General features: G+C 47.5%; 1 protein-coding gene across 13 annotated transcripts in view; it reads right to left on the reverse strand.

The window, feature by feature from the left end:
• Positions 1 to 18,054, reverse strand: part of LOC134337922 (polyhomeotic-like protein 2) — a 308,667-nt gene that overhangs the window by 15,711 nt on the left and 274,902 nt on the right. For 11 of the 13 annotated variants that reach the window (XM_063033308.1, XM_063033302.1, XM_063033299.1 and 8 more), the window contains 4 exons: positions 15,961 to 16,163; positions 5,352 to 5,481; positions 3,819 to 3,936; positions 2,553 to 2,706 (listed from right to left, as the gene is read on the reverse strand). In XM_063033308.1, coding sequence (XP_062889378.1) covers positions 2,553 to 2,706; positions 3,819 to 3,936; positions 5,352 to 5,481; positions 15,961 to 16,163 — 605 coding nt within the window. The remainder of the gene's footprint in view (positions 1 to 2,552; positions 2,707 to 3,818; positions 3,937 to 5,351; positions 5,482 to 15,960; positions 16,164 to 18,054) is intronic. The other 2 variants (XM_063033301.1, XM_063033300.1) reach the window with 2 other exon arrangements.

The following is an 18,054-nucleotide window of genomic DNA, read 5'->3' on the forward strand; positions in this document are numbered from 1 at the left end:
ACAGAAAGTAACTGTTCTTTATATATTTTTTATTGCTTGGGTGGAAAGGTGTAGAAGTTAAGCTTCTGATACAGATTGCACTGTAGCAGACAGGAAGACTCAGCAACAGGTGGTCAAAACTGCCCAGCGCATCACCAGCACCAGCCTACCTGCCATCTAGGACACACATACAGAAAAGTGCCGGAAAAGGGCCAATAACATCATGAAGGATCCCACCCACCCTGCTCATGGACTGTTTGTCCCACTCACATCGGGGAGGAGGCTACGTAGCATCCATGCCAGGACCACCAGACTCAAAAAGAATTACTTTCCCCAAGCAGTAAGGCTGATCAACACCTCCACCCACTAACCCACCCCTCCACAACCCCAACCACCACTACTTTATCATTTCCTGTCAGAGTCACCTTATGTACAGACACTCCTGTGCCAAGCATCACTTTATGGACATACAATCAATCTGTGTATATAAGCTATCTCATGTGTTTATATTTGTTGTGTCTTTTTTATTATTATTGTGTTCTTTATCTGATTGTTTTTTTTTTGTGCTGCATCCAATCTGAAGTAACAATTATTTCTTTGCTCTCCTAACAATAATATTGCTAGCAGTAAGTTCTATTCCTCACTCTTGACTTCTGAAGATCTTTTGGATCACAAAAGTATCCAGATCCAACAGTTCCCACCGGAACATCCCACAGTGCTTCGACCCAGAGTCCTACCAGAACATCCCACAGTGCTAGGATCCGAGTTCCCACCGAATCATCCCACAGTGCTTAGACCTGAATTCCCAACGGAACATCCCAGAGTGTTTGGACCCGGATTCCCAACGGAACATCCCAGAGTGTTTGGATCTGGATTCCCAATGAAACATCCCACAGCGTTTGGACACGGATTCCCAATGGAACATCCCATAGTGCTTGGACCCGGATTCCCAATGGAACATCCCACAGTGTTTGGACCCGGATTCCCACTGGATCATCCCACAGTGTTTGGACCCGGATTCCCACTGGATCATCCCACAGCGTTTGGACACGGATTCCCAATGGAACATCCCACAGTGCTTGGACCCGGATTCCCAATGGAACATCCCACAGTGCTTGGACCCGGATTCCCACTGGATCATCCCACAGTGTTTGGACCTGGATTCCCACCGGAACATCCCACAGTGTTTGGACACGGATTCCCAATGGAACATCCCACAGTGCTTGGACCTGGATTCCCACTGGATCATCCCACAGTGCTTGGACCCGGATTCCCACCGGAACATCCCACAGTGATTGGACCCGGACTGCCCAACGGAACATCCCACAGTGCTTGGACCCGGATTCCCACCAGAACATTCCACAGTGTTTGGACCCGGATTCCCACTGGATCATCCCACAGTGTTTGGACCTGGATTCCCACCCGATCATCCCACAGTGCTTGGACCCGGATTCCCACCAGAACATCCCACAGTGTTTGGACCCGGACTGCCAACGGAACATCCCACAGTGCTTGGACCCGGATTCCCACCGGAACATCCCACAGTGCTTGGATAAGTCATAGGAGCAGAATTAGGCTATTCAGCCCAGTCTTCACCGCCATTCAATCATGGCCGATTAATTATGCCTCTCAACCCCGTCCTCCTTCCTTCTCCCTGTAACCTTTGACAACCTCACCAATCAAGAACCTGTCAACCTTCACATTAAATACACCCAATGACTTGGCCTCCGCAGCCATCTGTGGTGATGAATTCCAGAGATTCACATCCCTCTGGCTAAACAAATCCATCCTCATCTCTGTTCTAAATGGATGTCCCTCTGTTCTGAGGCTGTGCTCTCTGGTCCTAGACTCCCCCAATATAGAAAACATCCTCTCTACATCCACTCTATCTAGGCCCTTCACCATTCAGTAATTTTCAATGCGATCCCCCCCCCCTCATTCTTCTAATCTCCAGTGATCAATTCCTTCCATGCTGGGATCAGGAGTCCCTTGGGATCAGTTTTCTCAGTTTTGGGATGTACATTCCTCCGGGATCTGACCCGTCTGTGCAGGGATATGGGGTCCTTTTGAATCTGACCACTAGGCCCCCTTTGCTGAAGGGGCCGGTGCTGCCACAGCCTCGAGTCACTGGCCGAAAGATGGCCAGGAACGCCTCATACTCTGTTTGCGTAGCCTCCTATGTGATGGCATGGTCAATTTCTTCTTCTGGTATTTTTTTTCCCTCCCCTTCCCTCTTCTTCTGTTCCCTGCTCTGCCCTTTTACCTCATCTTCTCACCTGCCTGTCACCTCTCCCTGATGTTCCTCCTCCTTCCCTTTCTCCCATGGTCCACTCTCTTCTCCGATCAGATCCCTTCTTCTCCAGCCCTTTGCCTTTTCCACTCATCACTTCCCAGATTCTTACAACCACTCGGCTTCACCCATCACCTTCTAGCTTGTCGTCCTTCCCCTCCCCCCACTTTCTTGTTCTGGCTTCTTCCCCCTTCCTCTCAGTCCTGGCCCAAGACGTCAACTATGTTTTCCTCTCCACAGAAGCTGCCCTGTTCCTCCAGCATTTTGTGTGTGCTCCCCTCACCTTCAGCTGTTTCTTGGGCTGTTCGCTGTTACCCCCGGGCAGGCTGTTCTTCCGGGGGCCCCTTTTACCCAGCTTGCCGCTTTCTTTCTTCTGGAGGTACTTGCTCTTGTCAGGTTTGAACAGGCCCACTCGCTTACTGCAGCCGACATTGTACCTGGGGATCAAAGAAAAGTCTGCTGTCACATCTTCTCGATGACCCACCCGTTTTACCTGAAGAAACTCTCAGAGAGTGAGGGAAACGCTGGCTGGGTTGGATGACGTCTCCCAAGGTCTCCTTAAAGGTCGGTGGGTACAAGAGTGCGGGCTGAAGGTGTGCTGTGGTGTCCTACGTAACACTCGCTACGTAAGGCACCGCGGTTAGCGCGATGCTACTGCGGCTCGGGGCGTTGGAGTTCAGAGTTCAATGCTGCCATCCTCTGTAAGAAAGTCTGTACATTGTTCCTGCACGCACACGGGTTTCTTCCGAACGCTTCGGTTTCCTCCCACAGTCCAAAGATGTACCAGTTTGTAGGTTAATTGGTCATTGTAAATTGTCTTGTAACTAGGCCAGGGTTAAAATCGGTGGGTTCCTGGGTGACGCGGTTTGTTGGACTAGAAGGGCCTGTTCTGTGATGTATCTCTAAATAAATAAAATAACCACACACGATAATCAGTGAATCTGTGCATGGTTCCTATAGGAGCATTTGTAGAGAAATACAGCACAGGGACAGGCCATTCGGCCCACTGGGGGCCATATTGACCATCACAGGCAGCATGTTAGCGTAATGCTATTTACAGCACCAGTGACTGGGGTTCAATTCGCACTGTGGTCTGTGAGGAGTCTGCACATTTTCCCCATAACCACATGGTTTTCCTCTGGGCGCTCTGTGTTCCCCCACAGTCCCAATACATTTGGGTAAGGGTTAAGGGTTAGTGAGCTGTGGGCATGCAATGTTGGTGTTGCAAACATGGCAATGCTTCTGGGCATCATTCTGAGACTGTGTTGGCCGTTGGTGCAAATGACGCATTTCACTGTATGTTCTGATGCCACGTAACCCACTGACCCACATGCCTCTGGGGTGTGGCACCCGGGGCAAACTCTCAGCAACAGGGAGAACGTGTAAGCTCCACACACAGACAGCGCAGGAGTTGGGGATTGAACGGGAATCACTGGCATTGTGAGTCAGCGTCTCTACTCGCCGCTCAGCTGTGTCAACCTCGGTGACTGAGCTTGTTAGAGCAGGCCCAATCCTCCTCAGGCATTCTGGGTCTTGCTGAGGCTGTTACCTCTTGGCGCAGGCCATGGAGCAGAACCTCTTGGAGCCTTTGAACTTGTAGGCGTAGTCAAGCCTGCCACAGAACTCGCACTTCAGCTTAAGGGCATCTTCCTCCTTTTCCATTGAGTCTGGTGGAAAGCAAAGGGACAGAAAGGGTTAAGCAGTGGTGGAAAAGGGCCAGTAACATCTTGAAAGATCCCACCCACCTTACTCATAGATTGCTTGTCCCACTCTCATCAGGGAGGAGGCTACGTAACAACCACACCAGGACCACCAGACTCAAAAACAGCTACTTTCCCCAAGCAGTAAGGCTGATCAACACTTCCACCCACTAACCCAGCCCTCCACACCCCCAACCATCACTACTTTATCATTTCCTGTCAGACACCTTATGTACAGACACTCCTGTGGCTAGTGTCACTTTATGGACATACAATCAATATATGTATGTAAGCTATCTTGTGTATTTATATTTAGTGTGTTTTTCTGCTGCATCAGCTCCTGAGTAACAATTATTTTGTTCTCTTTTATATTTGTGCATAGGAAATGACATTAAACAATTTTGAAACCATAGTCCAACCAGCCAGGTGCTGAAATATTGTCTCCTTTCCCATTGTCAATCCTAAACTGATGGTGGAGGGGAAGAAGCTGTTCCTGAATCACTGAGTGGGAGCCTTCAGGGGCCTGTCTCACCTCTCCAATGGTAGCAATGAGAAGAGGGCTTGTCCTGGGTGGTGAGGGTCTTAAATGTATGATGTCACCTTCTTGAGGCCCCGTGGATACTTGGATACCAAGACTGAGACTCTCTTCAGGTCCACGGGGCAAGTCAAAGGTCCAATTTCTGTGATCCAGAAGCCTGCTGGAGAGGGCCCGTCCTGGGGCTGCAGGACCATGTGTGTGCTTTTTGGGAGAGAGGAACGGGGCAAGTTTCGCTGTTGTGTTCTGCTGAGCATCGTGGGCACGTTGTGTTGGCTCCAGAATGTGTGGCGACACTTGTGGGCTGCCCCCAGCACATCTTTGCGTGTGTTCGTTGTTAACGCAAATGATACATTTCACTGTATGTTTCAATGTTCATGTGATAATCTAATAATAGTCAATCTGATCAACCGTTATAGTTAGCCCCCTTACCCACCCCCTCTATCTATTACCCCAGTCATTCTAAACAATTTAAATCACTATTTATAAAGCTGTTTACATTGTAAATACATGCTGGCATTGATGCATATTTTATTCCAGATCTGTCCCTTAACCTCTAACTTGATATTTTAATAATTCTTTATATTACATTTTTACATTTATTGTGTCTTTTATCTTATTGTGTGTGTTTTCACAGGATCTGGAGTAAAAATTATTTCACTCACTCTTACACTTAGATACTTGAAACAGCATTAAACAATCTGGAATTGCTGAATGATGGTTTTTGTTTATGTCACAGACCGACCAACACACTACGGAAAATTCCCAACACATGGAAATGTGTATGGCAAAAAACAATCTGAATTTATCGATGGGGCCCAGGTCATGAGCAGACTGTGATACTCACCTTGCTGACTGAGGTCGTCCATCTCTGAGTCGGGCTGTTCCAGCTGTACAGGTTTCTCGGCCGCAGGCACAGAGGCCGGCTGCTGCTTTTGTTTGGCCAGATTGTCGATTAGTAGGGAGGAGCGTCCCACCTACAATACCAGAGACAAGGACAATTCCATCCGTCTTACGCAAATTTTAGCTTTCAGATCCTTGACGGTGCCAAGCACCAGTCTGGGTTTTAAACTATCCCATGCGCTTCACTCTCTAGGCTTCACCAGAGGGGATCTCAAACTCAAGGCCAGGAGGTAATTAAATGAGGTTCCCCTCAGCATCTGCCTTGGGTAACAAACCATAAGACATAGGGGCAGAATTAGGCCATTCAGTCTATCGAGTCATTCTATCATGACTGATTTATTATCCCCCAACCCCATTCTTCTCCCTTCCCCCTGTAACCTTTGACACCCTGACTAATCAAGAACCTATCAATCACTGGTTTAAATATATTCAATGACTTGGCCTCTGTGGCAATGAGTTCCACAGATTCAGCCCCCTCCAGCTAAAGACATTCTTCCTCATCTCTATTATAAATGGATGTACGTCTATTCTGAGGCTGTGCTCTCTGGTCCTAGACTCCTCCACTACAGGAAATGTCCTCTCTGCATCCACTGTATCTAGGCCTTTCAACATTGGATAGGTTTCAATGAGATCCTCCCTCATTCTTCTAAACTCCAGCGAGTACAGGACCAGAGCCATCAAATGCTCCTCATATGTTAACCCTTTCATTCCTGGGATCATTATTGTGACTCTCCTCTGGACACTCTCCAATGCCAGCACATCCTTTCTTATATAATCTACCTGCTTATTGATTGAGATGGGGAACTAACGCACTGGGGACATGGAGGTGCTGGTGGTTCTATATCGACCCAGAACTACCAGAGTTACTACCTCACCTAAAACTATTCCTCACTTGGTGAATGGATCCTTGCCAGAAAGATACTCAGGCTGTGACTGAGGGACTCAACTGGGCGCCGTGGTAACGTAGCGGTTAGCGAGAGGCTATTAGAGCTTAGGGTGCCAGAGTTTGGAGTTCAATTCAGACATCATCCTCAAGGAGTCAGTACATGCTCCCCATGAATATGTGGATTTCCTCCGGGTGCTCTGCTTTCCTCCTGCAGTCCAAAGACATACTGGTTAGTAGGTTAATTGGTCATTGTAAATTGTCCTGTGATTAGGCTAGGGTTAAATAAGTGGGTTGCTGGGTGGGGCAGCTTGAAGGGCCTCTTCCATGCTGTATTTCCAAATAAATAAACAGTCTGCTCAAATACTAACTCCTGGGGACCAGAAGGCTTCTGTAATCAGCTCCCTGCCTCAGCAACCTCACAACACTTTGGACCCCTCCAGTCCTTGTCAGCAACACGAAACCTGTGCCTTCGCCTGGCTGGTCCTCCTGTCTGAACCTCTCTCTCTGTCCCCGTACCCCCAGCAAATTCTCTGCGGCTTGTTGATTGAGAGCCTGTAGTCACCTGCCCCCATCAGAAACATGGGAGATTCTGCAGATGCTGGAAATCCAGAGCAGCACATATAAAATGCTGGAGGAACTCAGCAGCTCAGGCAGCTCCCACGGAGGGGAATAAACAGTAGGCGTTCCAGGCCAAGACCCTTCAGTGGGACCTCTGCTTAGAATGTCAACTGTTTATTCTCCTCCATAGATGCTGCCTAACCTGCTGAGTTCCTCCAAGCTATTGAGTACATTGAAAACAATTAACACACAAATGGACAACCACCATCTCAAAATGTCTCCATGAACTCTCTGGTACTGACAGCCTTCAGAATAAAGATTCACCCTGTTGTAATGGCCCCAAGCTCCCACCTGTTCTTCATCCAACTCTGAACATTATAACACAGTACAGGCTCTTCACACCACAATGCTGTGCTGACCTTTTAACCTACTCCAAGTCAGTCTAACCCTTCCCTCCTATATAACCCTCCATTTTTCTATCATCCATGTGCCTCTCTTAAAAGCCCCTAAAGTATCTGGCTTTATCTCACCCATCACTACGTAAGAAAAATCCACCCGTCATCTCCCTATGCTTTCCTCCAATCATCTTAATACATGTTCTCTCATATGAGCAATTTCCATCCTGTGAAAAAGTCTCTGGCTGTCCACTTGATCCATGCCTCTTATCATCTTGTACACCCCTATCAAGTCACTTCGCATCCTTCTTCACTCCAAGGTGATCGAATGGCATGCTGTTATCTCATTCATTACACCTTCCCCAGTGACCATAAAACCATGACACGAGAGCAGAATTAGGCCATTCAAACCATCAAGTCTGCTCTGCCATTCCAACGTGGCTGATTTGTTAACCCTTTCAACCCCATTCTCCTGTCTTCTCCCTGTAACCTTTGACACCCTGACTAATCAAGAACCTATCAACCTCCATTTTAAATATATCGAATGACTTGGGCTCCACAGACATCTGTGGTAAAGAATTCCACAGATTTACCGCCCTTTGGCTAAAGAAATTCCTCATCTCTGTTCTAAATGGACATCCCTCCATTCTGAGGCTGGGCCCTCTGGTCTTAAGCTCCACCACTATCAGAACCTTTCTCTCCACATCTACTCTGTCCAGGCCTTTCAAATAGGTTTCATCAGTTTCATCAAGTGGTTCCCCGCTTCCTGGAGGAGATCAGAAGGGCACGCGCAGCATGCAAGGCTCAAGGCATTTCGGTTGTGTGTTGCAGGTTGCGGTCAGGAACTGCACCCACACTGATAATCCCACGGGTCCCAAGCAACGGCATTAAGAGGCATTTTCATGAGTCACATTGTGCAGGCAAGGCTGACTGAAGCATGCAGGTGGGCCTTATTGCAGGTTACACAGTGACACAGACAGGAGGGGTGCAGCAGCAGAGAATGGATGCCAGGAGACAGGACACTGCCACGGTACATCGTTTTTAAAAAAAAATCAGCGACATGACACAGTATCGTAAAGTAGAAAAGCGAATCACTCACAAAAATTGCCCATTGGAGAGAGCGTCGATAGAGAAGGTTGTGGAAATCATTCAAACGTGATGAGAAGAGAGGTACAGACACAAAAATGTCATTGCCAATTAGTGCAAAAATCTTCCCACAAAATATTGCTTGCTTTGACTCCCCCCCATTCACCCCACCACCCCAGTGACACGCGCAGACATGTATACCACACGCAAAACGCTTTTGTCACCTACTGTGAGAGGTGGCAGATTTGACACTGACAATGAAGCCACCAGCTCAGTACTTTCACAGGGCGCCCAACTTCACCTGTCTATCATCGCCCCCTTGCCCCAGTGCCCTTCTACCTTCCCTTTCTCCCATGATCCACTCTCCTCTCCTAATAGATTCTTTCTTCTCCAGCCCTTTTACCTTTTCCACTTATCACCTCCCAGCTTCTTACTTCACCCCTCCTCCCACCCACCTGGTCTCACCTGTCATCTTCCAGCTTGCCCTCCTTCCCCTCCTCCCAACTTCTTATTCTGACCTATCCCCCCTTCCTTTCCAGTCCTGATGAAGGGTCTCGGCCCAAAACGTCGACTGTTCATTCATTTCCATAGATGCTGCCTGACTGCTGAGCTCCTCCCGCGTTTTGTGTGTGTTGCACTGGATTTCCAGCCTCTGCAGAATTAGTATGTTTTCCTTATTCAGTTTTTGGAGTGTGGGGGGGGGCATTCATTGCAAATCCCCCGCTGCCCTGGAGAAGGTGGTGATGAGCTGCCTCAAACAGCTGCAGTAACACTGGGGTGGGGTCACAGTCCAGTACACAGAGAAGCAAGACCCACAACACACTGCGGAGGGTTTGAGACTCACAGAGCAGCTGGGTTAAGGACCTTCATCTCCTGACCTCAGAACCTTGTGAACCAGGGAATTTAAATCACACCTCAGAAACATTATCAGTTCTTTCTAACAATCTATGGGTCTTGGGGCCCGAGTTCCTAGCTCTCTGAAAGAGGCTAAAAAGGTTGACGAGGTTATGGAATAAAGTCGGGAAGTTATGTTGCAGCTTTATAAAACTCTAGTTAGGCCAGATCTGGAGTACTGCGTACAATTCCGGTCACCCTGTTATAGGAAGGATGTCAAGGCTTTGGAGGGGGTGCATTAGAGGTTTACCAGGATTAGAAAGCATGTGCTATAATGAGAGGTTGAACAAATTTAGGTGTTTTATCTGGAGCGGTGAAGGCCGGGGGGAGATCTGATAGAGGTTTAAGGTTATGAGAGGCACAGAATCAGACTCAGATTTAATATCACTGGCAAATGTCGAGACACTTGTTATGCGGCAACTGTACACTGCAATACATAACAAGACTGTAAATTAGTTATGTGTCTATATTAAAAAGTTAAACAAGTAGTACAAAAAGAGCAGAAATAAGTAGTGAGGCAGTGTTCATGGATTCATTGTCCATTCAGAAGTCTGATGGCAGAGGGGAAGAAGCTGTTCCTGAAACATTGAGTGTGAGCCCTCAGGCTCCTCTACGTTCTCTCTGATGGTAGCAACGAGACAAGGGCATGTCCTGGGCCATGGGGGTCCTCAATGATGGATGCTGCCTTTTTGAGGCATCGCTCCTTGAAGATGTCCTGGATGCTGGGGAGCCGAGCACCAGTGAGTTTACAGCTCCTGCAGTGTGCGGTACCCCACACGGGACGGTAATGCAGCCAGTCAAAGTGTTCTCCAAGATACATCAGCAGAAATTTGTGACAGATTCCTAATGAAATAAAGCCATTGTCATTCGTGCCTTCTGTGCAAATGTGTATTGATCTATTGGGCCCATGATAGATCCTGAGATGCTATTGCCCAGGAACTTGAAATTACTCACCCTTTCAACTACTGATCTCCCGATCAGCACTGTTGCGTGTTTCCCCGGCTTACCCTTTCTGAAGTCCACAATTAATTCCTTGGTCTGACTAACACTGAGTGCAAGGTTTTTGCTGCCACACCATTCAAACAGCTGGTACATCTCCCTCCTGTACACCCTCACTTCACCATTTGAAATCCTGCCAGCAATGGTTCTGCTGTCAGCAAATATGAGCATTTGAGATGTGTGTAGAGAGCAGAGCAGTGGGCTAAGCACACATCCTTGAGGTGTGCCAGTGTTGATCATCAGCAAGGTGGAGATATTATTTCCGATCCACACAAACTGTGGACTTCATGTGAAGAAGTCGAGGATCCAGCTGCAGAAGGAAATACAGAGGCCCAGGCTCTGTAGCTTTTTGATCAGAACTGTAGGAATGATTGTGTTAAACCGTACCCACATCAGGTTGCTGTAGTCAATAGACAGCAACCCGATGTATTTATAGGTATTGTCCAGGTGATCCAAGGTACCTTGAAGAGCCAATGGGATGGCATCTGCTGCAGACCCATTGTGGCAACAGACAGATTGCAGTGGGTCCAGGTCCTTGCTCAGGCAGGAGTTGATTATTATCCATAACCAACTTCTCAAAGCACTTCATCACCGTAGATCTGAGTGCTGTTGTTTGTTCATGAAAATGATTCCAGGGCTGAATGGCTTGTCATATGAAGAGCATTTTGATGGCTCTGGGCCTGTGCTCACTGGAATTCAGAAGAATGAGGGGTGACTTCACTGAAACCTATCAAATGGTGAAAGGCCTTGATAGAGTGGATGTGGAAAGGATGTTTCCTACGGTGGGAGAGTCTAAGATCAGTGGAGACAGCCTCAGAATAGAGGGGTGTCCATTTAGAATCGAGATGAGGAGGAATTGATTTAGCCAGAGGGTGGTGAATTTGTAGAATTCATTGCTACAGATGGCCACGGAGGCCAAATCATTGGGTATATTTAAAGTGGAGCCTAATAGATTCTTGATTAGTACAGGTGCCAAAGGTACAGGGACAAGGCAGGAAGATAATGGGGTTGAGAGGGATAATAAGTCAGCCATGATCAAATGGTGGAACAGACTCGATGTGCTGAATGGCTTAATTCTGTTCCTATGTCTTATGCAAATGAGCAGGGCAGGTTTTGTTGTTTTCTTAAAACAGAGAGAGTGGTGCATGCCTCAAATGTGCTGCCAGGGGTAGGCACGTGAGTGTACAGAGAACTACAGGAGCATGGATACTGTGTAGGTAGAAGGGATTATAAACACAAGAGATTCTGCAGATGCTGAAAATCTTGAGCAACACACACATACACACACACACACACACACACACACACACACACACACACAATGCGAGAGGAACTCTGCAAGTCAGGAAGTACCTATGGTGGGAATAAATAGTTGAAAAAAGGGTTAGTTGGATTCGAATTACTTGTTTAATTGGTCTGGCAAATCATTGTGGGCTGAAGGGCCTGTTCTTGTGCTGTACTGTTCGATGTTTTGAGTTGCACAACTGTCATGGGGCTCGTCAGCTGATCTCAAAGCTCCGCTGCCTTACGGCTACGCCCACTCATGGGGATGTCTTTGGGAGTAGACCCCAAGCGGAAGTCCAGAGCTGGAGTCCCTAAGGCACTATGTTGAGTTAACGCTGACTGGCAGCTGCTGCGATGACACTGGTGCCAAACTGTTTCAGTCTCTGCCATTTCTTTGGATTCATCAGGTGTGTGGAGAGGTGCGAGCCTGCTGCATGAGCAACAGCCTGGTCTTCGCGTCGTACTGCCCAGGCTCACGTATCAACTGACGGTGCTGTACCAACAACGCAGACAGCTAGGGTGTAACATCTACGGTCGATCGGACCAATAGAGGCCTCCGTGATGGGATTTAATATCTGGTCTCGGGATTGTCAGACAAGGAAACTGAGATTAATAACCCCAGAATTCCAATATATCCCACTGGTTTCCTGTCCTGAGTGCTGGTGAGGAATGCCAGGGAGATTACTGCCCGTATACCTGGTATAAGCACTACAGTACCAAGACGGAGTGACTGCCTCCTTCAGCTAGGTGTGAACAATAGACCCTTGTCTCTCTCCTGCCTCCCTCGCCCTTGGTTGGGGAGCTTGTTGTAGCAGGTGTCATGGGTTTTCTGGGAAGGATTGGGTGGAGAGGTGGGGTTTGGGAAGAAGATTCCTACAGGCAGAGATCCCACAGAAACCACCATCCAACAATCTCTTTGACTCCCTACCATCAAACTGGAGGTAGAGTAGTACTAGGGCAAGAACTGTTAGGATGGGAAAAAGCTTCTTCTCCCAGACCGTGAGACTACTGAACTCACTGCCCCCACGCACGCATTTTGTCACGTATGAAGCACCAGTAGTATTATACTGTTTACTTTTTAAATTTCTAACATAAATACACCTTATTGTTTGTTAATTTATTTGTGGTAGCATTACTTTGTGTTGTGTGTGTGAGTTATACACACTGTGTTGTGCACCTTGGTCCAGAAGAACATTGTTTTGTTTGGTGGTAGACTGTGCAAAAGTCATATATACAGCCAGGGTATCCAAGAGCTTTGCACAGGACTGTAGTGATTTTATGTATTATACTGTACTGCTGCCACACTAAAACAAAACAAATTTCATGACATATGTGAGTGATGATAAACCTGATTCTGATATGGGTCTCTATTGTGGACTGAGAGTGGGAAGGGGGCAGGGAGAGGGGAATCGTGGTTGGGAAAAGGGGAAGGGAAAGGGAGGGAGCAGGAAGCACCAGAGAGACATTTGGTAATCAACACAAACCAATTATTTCTAATCAAATGACCTTGCCTGGTGTCTCAGGGCTGGATATGTTTGCACCACTGGCACCCCTTCTCTGCCACCTGTCCCACACCCCTCTCATGCCACTCCACCCTCACCGTTCCCAACATCCTTTGCCTCTGCCAGGTTTACAAAGGTGCTCTCTGCTCCACGTTGACAAATATAGTACTATGCAAAAGTCTACGCACCCTAGCTGTATGTATGTGTCCAGGACTTTGCACAGTACTCTACACCTGCACGGTTGAATGATAATAAACTGAACTTGAACTTTTCCCCTATCCCCTCACCCACTGCTCCTTCCTGGAACCTGGTGAGGGTTCCTTTAAATATTTGGACGTGGATGTTGGGCAGGACGGTGGGGAAAGCCTCTGCAGAACAGCTTCAGAGACCCAGGTTTGATCCTGGACTCTGGCACTGTCTGTGAGCAGTTTTCATGCTCTCGCTGTGACCAGGAAATTATAGGCTGGCGTGCCTGACATCAGTAGTGGGGAAGTTATTGGAAGGTATTCTAAGGGACTGTATACATGAGTATTTGGGTAGACAGAGGAACTGATAAGGGATGATCAGCATGGGTTTGTGTGTGGTAGGTCATGTCTAACCAATCTTACAGCTCATTGAGGAAGTTACTCGCAAAGTTGAAGTGGATGTTGTCAAAGGCCGTGGATGTTGTCTACACGGACTTCAGCAAAGCATTTGACAAGGTCCTCCATGAGAGGTTGGTCAAGTAGGTCCAGTCACTTGACATTGAAGATGAGGTAATAAATTGGATTAAACATTGGCTTTGTGGGAGAAACCAGAGAGTGGTGGTAGATGGTTGCCTCTCTGACTGGAGGCCTGTGTAGTGGAGTGTCGCAGAGATCGGTGCTGTATCTGTTGTTGTTTGTCATCTATATCAATGATCTAGATGTTAATGTGGTTAACTGGCTCAGCAAACTTGTGGATGACACCAAGATTGGGGGTGTGGTGGACTTCGAGAAAGATTGTTAAAGTTTACAGCAAGATCAGGACCCGCTGGAAAAATGGGTTGAAGAATGGCAGAAGGAATTTAGTGCAGACAAATGCAAGGCAAGTCCAACCAGGGTGGATCTTGTACAGTGAATGGTATGGCACTGAGGAGTGTGTTAGAACAAAAGGATCTGAGAATACAAGTCTATAATTTATTGAAAGTGGTATCACAGGTAAATAGAGTCGTAAAGAAAGCTTTTAGCACATTGTTCTTCATAAATCAAAGTATTGAGTACAGGAAATGGATTGTTATGTTGAAGTTGTACAAGACATAGTTGAGGCCTAATTTGGAACGTTGTTTGCAATTTTGGTCACCTACCTACAGAAAAGATGTAAATAAGGTTCAAGGGTACAGAGAAAATTTACAAGGATGTTGCTGGGACTTGAAGACCACAGTTATAGGGTAAGATTGAACAGGTTAGGACTTTATTCCTTGGAATGTAGAAGACAGAGGAGATTTGATAGTGGTATACAAAATTATGAGGGGTACACATAGGATAAATGCAAACAGGCTTTTTCCACTGAGGTTGGCTAGGACTACAACTAGAGGTCATGGCTTAAAGGTGAAAGGTGAAAAGTTTAAGGGGAACATGAGGGGAAACTTTTTCACTCAGAGGGTCGTGAGAGTGTGGAGCGAACTGCCAGTGCAAGTGGTGTATGTGAGCTCGATTACAACTTCTAAGAGAAGTTTGGATACGTACATGGATGACAGGTATATGGAGGGCTCGGTCTGGGTGCAGGTCAACGGGTCTAGGCAGAGAGTTGTAGGTCTGTGGAATTCACTGCCAAGTCATTGCGTATATTTAAAGCAGTGGTTGATTTGTATAGACCCAACAGGGCAAATGACTTACTCCTACATAGTAAGGGAACATGGGAAGTCATGGCAGGATATCCAAACATCCCTCCAATTACCTAGAGGGTGTAGGAGTGTGAAACAGGAGCTGAACTTATCTGAGATCCCGCTCCAACTAATGGTGCGAAATTCCTCACAACATCTTAAGGCAGGATTCCTCGATAACAATGTGTGTGTAACTAAGGGTGAGTGTTAAAACCATAAAACATAGGAGCAGAATAAGGCCATTCAGCCCATTGAGTCTGCTCTGCCATTCCATCATGGCTGATTTATTATCCCTCTTAACCCCATTCTCCTGCCTTCTCCCTGTAACCTTTGTGCTAACCAATCAAGAACCTATCAACCTCCACTTTAAATATACTCAATCTGCTTTACGTAACCAGCAGAAAGGAAAGCAGACAAGGTGACCAGGCTCCGAGTAGATCAGGAGAGGCTGTAGCACTGTCGGTAAGGTGAACTAATCCGTTCTCTCAGCAACTGGCCAGTCTGAGTGGACGGGCATCCTCCAGTGCAATCCACACCCTGCTGCAGGCTCTGGCTCATGCAGTGTGCTATGTCATCACACCGAGCAGACTAACTCTACAGAGCTGAAGACTGTAGGTTACTCTCAGTGATGTGAGTTAGCTCACGCACCGGGTCAAATTTAGTGGTCCTTGTAAAGTTCAACCACAAGGTTAAATTTAATGGTATTAGTTTGTTAAACCATCAAGTCAAACTTACTTATACTAGTTAGTTCAACCACCAGATCAGACTTGGTGCTAGTTAGTCAACCCACCAGAACAAATTTAGTGGTACTAGTCAGTTAATCTGTCAGGTCAAAGTCAGTGTTTCTAGTTAGTTAACCATCAGGTCAAACTTAGTGGTATTAGTTGGTTAAACTGCCAGGTCAAAGTTAGTGTTTCTAGTTAGTTAAACAAACAGGTCAAACTTAGTGGTGCTAGTTAGTTAAACCACCAAGTTAAGCTTCATGGGTGCTAGTTAGTGAAGCTGCCACTTGGTAGCTGTAAGTCAGTAGATGACGAGGCTGTGAACAAATGGGCAGCGACCCCCCCCCACGCGAAGGTGAAGTCCGCGGGTCTGAGGGTACTCACGGGGAATGGCTCTGCACCCTCCTGGATAACGAACCCCTCGATGACATGCGTGAGAATCTGGGGCTTGACAATGGCCTGAGGTGGTTTGTTCTCGGCGTTCTGTGGCACGCTCACCGTCACAGACGAGGTCGTGCTGCCATTTCCTGATGTCATGGTTGGAGCAGGGGAAGGGGACTTTGCGTTCACGGTCTCTGGGCCTTTCCCTGTGGAGGAGAATGACAAGCATGTGACTGTGCACCAACCCTGCCCTTCACAACTTCCTCTCCCACTCCACACCCGCTGCCGCATCACAGGACCTCCGCGCCGCCATTTTTAAAAGTTGTGATCAGCGGTACCACCCAGCAATCCACCCATTTAACCCTGGCCCAATCACAGGACAATTTACAATGCCCAATTAACCTATTAACTGGCATGTCATTAGACTGTGGGAGGAAACCCATGCACACACAGGAAGGAACATACAAACATGCTGACAGATGGCACCAGAATTGAACTCCAAACTCTGACACCCTGGCTGTAACAGCGTCGTGCTAACCACTACGCTATCGTGTCTGAGGTGTGTTGGGATGGAAGAGGGAAAACACAGCAAGGAAGTGGAAGAGTAGAGTGAGAGAGTGAGAGGGAGGGAAAGAGAGTGGTGGAGCGTTTCGACAGCTCTGTACTCACTGAAGTTTAGCAGAATGAGGGGAGATCTCATTGAAACCTACCGAATATTGAAAGGCCTAGATAGAGTAGATGTGGAGAGGATGCTTCCTATAGCGGGAGAGTCTACACAGCTCAGAATAGAGAGACGCCCCTTTAGAACAGAGATGAGGATGGGCTTGCTTAGCCAGAGGGTGGTGGATCTGTGGAATTCATTGTCACGGGTGGCTGTGGAGACCAAGTCAGTGGGTATATTTAGATCAGTGGTTGATATTTTCTGGATTAGTCAGAGTGTCGAAAGCTACAGAGAGAAGGCAGGAGAGTGGGGTTGAGAGGGATAATAAATCAGCCATGATGGAATGGTGGAGCAGACTCGATGGGCCAAATGGCCTAATTCTGCTCCTGTGTCTTATGGTGGAGAGGAGAAGTGGTGGAAGGAGAGAGGTGGGGTGAGGGAAGGAGAGAGGTGGCAGGAGGGAGAGGAAGGGGGAGGCTGAGGGGGTGGAATTGAGAGAGAGGTGGGAGAGGGAGGTGTGGTAATAGGGAGAAATTGGGGAGGGGAGTGGGAAGAGGAGAGACGGAAGTGTGGGGGAGTGGATATGGAGGGAGGAAGAACTGAGAGAGGATGAGAGGACAGTTCTCAGTCTTTGAGATAACATGTTACACCGAGACATTGTCTACGTTCTCAGGCAATGAGAATGTTCCCACATCACAACCTATGTAAGATCAGGGGGTTTCGTATCGGTGACTGGGAATATTGTTTACCCTTCCCTTAACATCACCGGAACTTATCACCTTGCTTCTTTGAGAGCTCTCCATCAACACCGCTGCTTCACCAACCGTCAGTGATCTTGCTCTCTTCCTCATTGTTGCCATCAGGAGGAAGGTACAAGAGCCTCAGGATCCACACCACCAGGTTCAGGAACAGTTAGTACCCCTCAGCTATCAGACTCAACTTCACTCCCCCATCTCTGAATTGTTCCCACAACCTATGGGCTCACTTTCAAGGACTCTTCATCTCATGTACCCAATATTTATTGCTTGTTTGTTTGTTTGTTTATTTATTTATTTTCTTTTTGTATTTGCACAGTTTTTTTTGTATTTTGCACATTGGTTGCTTGTCCATCTTGCTGTGTGCAGTTTTCCATTGATTCCGTTGTGATTCTTTGTAGTTATTGTCTATGCCCACAAGAAAATGAATCTCAGGGTTATTTTAAGGGATCCGTTAGTCTTACAAGACCATGGATCTGCGCCTGGAAAGTCTTCACTCTCCAGGGCGCAGGCCTGTGCAAGGTCGTATGGAAGACCGGCAGTTGCCCATGCTGCAAGTCTCTCCTCTCCACGACACTGATGTTGTCCAAGGGAAGGGCAAGGGCCGATACAGCTTGGCACCAGTGTCGTCGCAGAGCACTGTGTGGTTAAGTGCCTTGCTCAAGGACACAACAGGCTGCC

This window comes from Mobula hypostoma, chromosome 25 (genome assembly GCF_963921235.1).
Source record: "Mobula hypostoma chromosome 25, sMobHyp1.1, whole genome shotgun sequence".
Classification (NCBI taxonomy): Eukaryota; Metazoa; Chordata; class Chondrichthyes; order Myliobatiformes; family Myliobatidae; genus Mobula; species Mobula hypostoma.